At 56.7% G+C, this 6615-nt stretch overlaps 1 protein-coding gene across 2 annotated transcripts in view; it reads right to left on the bottom strand.

The window, feature by feature from the left end:
* The window catches only part of LOC127748634 (scavenger receptor class B member 1-like), a 66930-nt gene that overhangs the window by 41833 nt on the left and 18482 nt on the right, over nucleotides 1–6615 (bottom strand). The window contains exon 1 of one of the 2 annotated variants that reach the window (XM_052266974.1): nucleotides 4002–4558. The exons of the other annotated variant lie outside the window; for it this stretch is intronic. Coding sequence (XP_052122934.1) covers nucleotides 4002–4230 — 229 coding nt within the window. The 5' untranslated portion in view covers nucleotides 4231–4558. Of the gene's footprint in view, nucleotides 1–4001; nucleotides 4559–6615 lie in introns of those variants that run through there. 2 annotated transcript variants of the gene reach the window in all.

The following is a 6615-nucleotide window of genomic DNA, read 5'->3' as shown; positions in this document are numbered from 1 at the left end:
GTGTGGCACTCGATGCCGGCAGAGACGGGGCTATGCTACTGGGTCGGGGTCGGATCTGTAAGGGTCCCACATACGTAACACATCATGAGGGGCCTAAATATGGAGCGCCCTTCTTTTTGCCGCGCAAGCTATTGAGATTGAGGCACGCGGGCCGGCAGAGTGCGAGTGAAGAGCACATGGGAGAGGAGGGAGCGCCGCGCGGGCGATTGGGCAAGCATACCCTCCAATCAGGTGGCTAAGGGACGATGACGATAGCTGAGATCCGGTGAACACGTGAGCCCGAGGGACGCTGAGAGGCAACGACGAGAAAAGCGGAGAGAGGAGAGAGGAGAGATAAAGAGAAAGAGAAAGAGAAAGAGAAAGAAAGAAAGAGAGAGAGAGAGAGAGAGAGAGAGAGAGAGAGAGAGAGAGGACTATGCCTGCCGGGAGCGCTTGTGGCTGCTCTGGACGCGGTGATATGGCTGCCATTTCTGGACACCTGCTTCCATACCTTGCAGTCCTTGCGCTGCCGCAGCAAGACCAACGGGGCAGAGAGAAGCTTCCAGAGTTCGTGTCCGGCAAGTTCCAGTGCCCCACTGCCTCCAGCAGCAGGAGAGAGGGGGCGATGATGAGGGGAGGGCTTGCGGCCGCCTGCAGCTTGCAGTCCTTGCGCTGCGCTGCAGCAAGACGAGCAGCGGGGCAGCGAGAAGCTTCCAGAGCTCCTCGCCGGCAACTTCCAGTGCCCCGCTGCCTCCAGCAGGAGACCTCCCGCACGGCAGAGAGAGGGGCAATGAGGGGACGGCTTGCGGCCGCCTGCGCCTCGCAGTCCTTGCGCTGCTGCAGCGAAGACCAGCGGGCCAGCGAGAAGCTTCCAGAGCTCCTCTCCGGCAACTTCCAGTGCCCCACTGCCTCCGGCAGGAGACCTCCCGCAAGCCGGTCAAAGCTTAAGAGCAAGGCCGCCACCGCCGTTTAAAACCGTGTCTATATATATAGTATTTCGGCTCCGCGCAGCAGTCCGCCATCAAGGACGGCCGCGGCGCCGCCGCTGCGGCGCGGGTCATGAGGTGGCTCAGAGAAAGAGAGAGAGAAAGCAGGGCGAAGGTCAGAAGAGAGGGAGAGAGAGAGAGAGAGAGAGAGAGAGAGAGAGGTTGGCGCGCGCGAACCTTCTCGCGAGACGGGTGATGAGCTGCGCGGCACACGACGGGCCCCGCCCCGCCTAATGCGCGGCGTAATGAGGTGACTCAGTGACCTCACGCCGCACCGCACGCACCTGCCGTACTCATAAGCAGCGGCTGTCGAAGCTGCGGTAATTGGGTGGAATAAAAAAACACTAGACGACACACATACGACGGACGTTTTCAGATGAGGCTTAATTTTTTTCCCCCTAATATGTGCGCATTTCACCAAATACGGTTTAGAGACCACTGACAGGCGTTAGAGACTACTTTTGATAATCTATAGCAAACGTTGAAGAAAACGCTAAGATTGGTTTGTCTTAGTATTTATTCATTTATTGAATGGGAAGTATACTTTGATATACCTTTTTATGATTGTAAAAATAACAAAAATGCAAAATTTGTTTTAAAAATTGAGAGAGGAGCCTGCCGACAATGAGGTAGGTTGGTACGGGGGGAAGGGGGGTGGGGTGGTACTGACTGAGTATGAACAAGACCGCTTGTATTTGTGTTGGCTACGACGGTTCCCTGCTCCTTTTTTGCTCCTCTGCATCACACTATTTTCGTCCCGGCGGGCGGTGCGAGCCCCGACACGAAAAGCGAGAGAGGCGCACGTCCTGGCCTAGTTGTCACAAACTAGACGACTCGTTCACACGGCCATTCACTTGCTCGCCCGGGTAGAGCAGAGTAGAAGATAGAGAGACGTCATGAAAACGATCCCTCGCCGACAAGGCTATCAGGAAACATTGCGATGTGACGTCACTTCGTGGATCCTCATTCATCCCGTGAGCTCATAAAGCCACGCCTCCCTACTCGACTGACACTGAGGCAGCCGGCACGACGTCCCAGATACCGTGACGTCACAAAGCTCTCCCCCATTAAAAGGGATCCCCCCGCCCGCCCCACCCTCCTCCACGCCTCTTTCTCTAGAGGTCGTGACCCTGCTGCTGCTCGGACACCAGCGGCAATGGCTGGAGCACGGCCGGGCCGCCCCGGGGTATGGTGACGGTTTGGCCGATAACATTATCCAGGTGAGGGAGGGGGCGGGCCGCGCCGAAAACATATTAGTACCGAGAGACAGAGAGAACGAGACAGAGAGAGCGAGAGAGACAGAGACTTCAACGCTGGGCTAATTGAAAACACGGTCAAATGTCAGAGGCGGCTCGAACAACAAGTAGCACAATAAAAGTCCGGCGCAAACGTTGGCGCCGCGGGGACCACACACACCACACCACACGGGCAGCGCGGCAGCATTATGGCGGCATAAATCAGAGGCTCAGGAGCAACGAGGGCACCGCGGAAAATTTGAGGTGGGAACTCCGCGCGTCGGCGGCGGGCGGGTCGGTCGGTCAACGATGAGCAGCAGAGGCGGATGAGAAGGAATATAACATAATCACGGGAGGATGCGAGCCTCGGCCGCCGCCGGCCGGGTAGTTGAGTGGGCTAATATTAGAGTGAAACGCAGCGGGACATTTGCGGGCTGTGCCGCCGAGCTCCGGTAACTTTCCACCCTCCTCTAGCACGACGACTGACCACTGCGTGGAGGAGTGTATAAGTAGGAGTATCTCTGCCGAGCGCGGAACGACGCACGACGTATGTTCCCCAAATAAATGCCTTTCGGCCAACTTGGCATGCCGCGCGGTAGCGTTCGGTGGGGCGGGGAAGGTTATGGGGGGGCGCTCATCAAAACAAAGAGGCAGAGACACGACGCTAAAGAGCACGGAAAGTAAACGTATTTAAAGTCGCGCTTCCACCATTTCACTCGCGACGGGTACAGAGGTCACGGTGCTGTACTGCTGCGTATGACTCACCGCACGACTAGATACACCTCGTCGACATCAACGAAGATGCATACAAAGTTTATTTATATGCATTGGCGTTTCAAATACGGTCATTTTTTTACCTCTTTTGATAAGCTGCACGGTAAAAAAAGTTTCTTGTATTTTAGGACCCGGTCTTGGATCTTATGGAGAACGCCTATGGCATCCAAGACCAGGTCTTGAAATACAAGAAACTATTTTTACCGTCTGGCAAAACAAAAGTCCAACCTTTAAGAGGGTGTTAAGGATCTTTTTGTGCCTTTACATACAGTCTCAAATCGAAAAAATCTTGATCGTCATCCCTGGAAATGTGCGACGGAGCACCTTTTTTTGTTTTTCTAGTGTAGGCGTTAATGCTACCAGTATATGACGTACAAAACGTCAAGTAACCTGCACCCGTCAACAAGGAGCAGTTCCGATACAAATAAATCATGCATTAATTATTTCCTCTATCTTGTATGTTTTGTCTCTCTCTCTCTCTCTCTCCCCCTCCCCTCTCGGCCCCAGGAGAACAAAACTGATTGCTTCTTCTGTATCCGACTAAAAATAAAATATAAAGAGAAGCAAGAAAACGTTTCCCTCTCCAGGAAGCGAGAAATGCAAAACGAGTTTGTGGGGTGTGCCTTGCTGCGCGGCGGTTCAGTTACCCTCCGCGACACGGCACGCCACGCCAGTCGGAAGCGGCTGCCGGGCACCCCGATCATCTGCCCGTCTCTCTCTGCCCCTCCGGTTGTGGTCGCCCCGGCGACGCACGCACGCACGCACACGCACTCACACACACACACACACACACACACACACACACACACACAGACACACACACATTCCGATAGTCTGACGATCCCGGCAGAACTCCACAATAGTGGCGCGCGGTGCAGAGTAGCCAATCAGAGACAGGGAAGTGCCAGGCGGGGCGGCGGCGCGCCGCTGCACGAGGCCGCAAGATAGCAAAACGAGAAAGGTGCAGAAAATAACAGTGGTCACCCGCGTGCTTGTCCCTATCGGTGGTCATGAGGGTTGCACTTACATCTAGGCCGGCGACCGCTCTTGTCGCCGTACTCGTCGGCCGGGGTGTAGAAGCGGTCGATGACACCCTGCACGGTGGTGGGGCCGTAGTTGGAGACGGTGACGCGGGGCGCACGGGGCGCGCGCGGCTGCCGGGGCTCCTTCGGGCCCGAGGGGTCCGAGGTCGGGACGCGCATGTGCTGCTGGGAGATCCAGCCCCAGAAGCTGGGGAACTGCGGCAGGTCCTTCATGGCGGCGGCTGTGAGTTCACTCGGCTGTCACTGGTATGCACTCGCACCCACCCACACACACACACTCAACACTGCCACTGTAGAGGGCCGCGATCCGGATCCGCGGCAAAGTGCACCACGGCGGTCTAAGGTCTCGGTCAAGTCCGCGGGACGAAGGCAAGTGGCGCTGCTTGGAGCCGGCGTGCGGTCTACCAGATGGAGCCAGGGATCTGTCTGTCTCGTTGTCGCCTCGGATATAGCCGCTCGGCTCCGGATCGGATCTGCACCGCTCGCACGACTGACCGCCGCGCCGTCAGAAAAGAGAATAACTGCGAGGCGGCGTGGACTATGATGGGGTGCCCGGGCCGGCCTACCTCTGGCCGACCCCCTCCAGCGCGCCACGCCGCGCCACGCCCCACCTGCAGACTCCACCCGCCGCGCGAGCGGTCCCCCCCGCCGCCGGACAGCGCCAGAGAGGGAAGGGGAGGGGGGAGTGCCTTTGGATTGGACCGGCCAGATCTGCCCGCTCGAGAGCAGATTCTGCGAAAGGTTCGGTGGGTATCCCTTGCTGCTACGAGATGAGGCGCAACGCATCGGCGATCTCCCGGTTGACGCACAGGGCCTCTCGCTTTAATTGCCCTCGGACGGACACCGACGTCCCGCACCCGGTCCACACCACCCCTTTCCCCTAGCCGCATTGACGTAGCGTCTCCAGGGAAGCCAAACGAGCGCTTGGCGTCCGAAAATTCAGAAAAATTATGCCCAGCCTAAAGCAAAGTTGGGAGGAAGGCGAAAGACATCATTTTTAGTCGTTTTCTCCGGTCTATAAGCAAACTGTATTTCAGATCGGTATCGCCAAATTAGTCTCCCCCGGGGGAAAAGGTCTGTGAGTGGTGGTGATGGTGGTGGTTGGTGGTGATGGAGGAAGCAGACGTCAAACATTTTCGCCCGCTATACGTCAATAAAAAAAATATCCATGTCTTGCCGTTGTCTTTCTGCGGCGTCGGCGATTATGACCGCAGCAGGACGCTCCGAGCGGCGCGGTGACACTACTGCACACCTCTCTGAAATAAGTCGTTGCGCGACGAAACAAGTCAACAGGACACAAGTATGTAGTAGCGAAACTTTTCCACTGCGGAAGACGCCACCGCGCGGGTTTGCAAGGAATAGGGAGACGCACGACCAATTTGCGATTTTCGATCACGCGAAGCGGGCGGGCCGGGCGTCTGGAAGTTCCAGTTAGTGTGCGGAGACACGCCTATCGCAAGAAAACACCGGCCGAATGACACCCATGGAGCTCACAGCCGCTGAACGGAAGAGGCGAGGGGGGAGGGGTCGTTTATGAATGGAGAGTCCCGCGGCCGAGCTGACCGCGAGGCTGACCGCGGCCCGCTCACTTTAGTCACTGCGCACTGCCGGCGGATCGATGCGTCAAACATGTACGCGATTTGACGCGTTCCGTTGGTAATTGCGTTGTTTACCCCGCGATACGCTCGAGCCGCGCAGCCACCGGCTGCTCTGGGGCTGCTGGGCGCCACCATCTGACGTATGTATATCCACGCGGCGTTTTCACTACTACAGCCCCATCACATTTGACATGCGCGCGTGCGAGCGGGGGCGCGCCCGCGATTCTTATTCTCAACTAGAATAACAAAACGTTGCGCGCCGCATACTCCGGGCGCGCGGGGTTGTCTTCCATTTACACGCGCCTCGAATCGCGGGCAGAATAAAATTCAGAGGGAAAAACAATGTCGCGGATGATTACGCGGGGAGCGGGTCACTACGCAAGTAGAAGATTTTGTTTTTCTAGTTATACTCGGCTCAGGAGGACCACCGCAAACGCAAACAAGGCAGAATAATGCGCTACTGCTCTATACACGCAGTGAGGACCTCTTGGGCGTCTCTGTCCCGCATCGTGACTCTAGTCTCTCTCCTTTCGCGAACGTCGTCGTCGGTCAGCAAAAGAACGCCGACGAGACAGAGAAAGAAAGTGAGACCATCACTAAGCTAGTCGCGCGACGGGAACGTTCTTTCGAAGTACGCATGTGTGTGTGTGCGTGAGTGTGTGTGTGCGCCTTGAGGCGGTGTGAGTGTGTGCCCAAACTCACCTCTGGACCCATTCGGTCCTGCGCCAGGCACCGCGGCACCGCTCTTACCGGCCAGGCACCGCTCTTACCGGCCACGCCGCACCTCGCTTGCGGTCGAGCAACAAACATTATTAGACAATTCGCGAATGTTCCGCGTAATGACACTCGGGCTCATCGTTGGGAATCCCTTCATAGTGTTTGCAGCTTGAAATGGGGCAGGTGTTGTGAGAGGAGAGGATGTAAGTCGTGTGAGTAGAGAAATCCTAGAGGAGTCGGTGAAAGATTGTCCAACATGTTTGTCAGTCTTTCTACACAGTTA

The sequence above is a fragment of the Frankliniella occidentalis genome, unplaced genomic scaffold, assembly GCF_000697945.3.
Source record: "Frankliniella occidentalis isolate FOCC.00 unplaced genomic scaffold, Focc_3.1 Scaffold44, whole genome shotgun sequence".
Taxonomy (NCBI): domain Eukaryota; kingdom Metazoa; phylum Arthropoda; class Insecta; order Thysanoptera; family Thripidae; genus Frankliniella; species Frankliniella occidentalis.
Note: the sequence above shows the minus strand (reverse complement) of the source record. Positions and strands in the feature narration are given on the sequence as shown.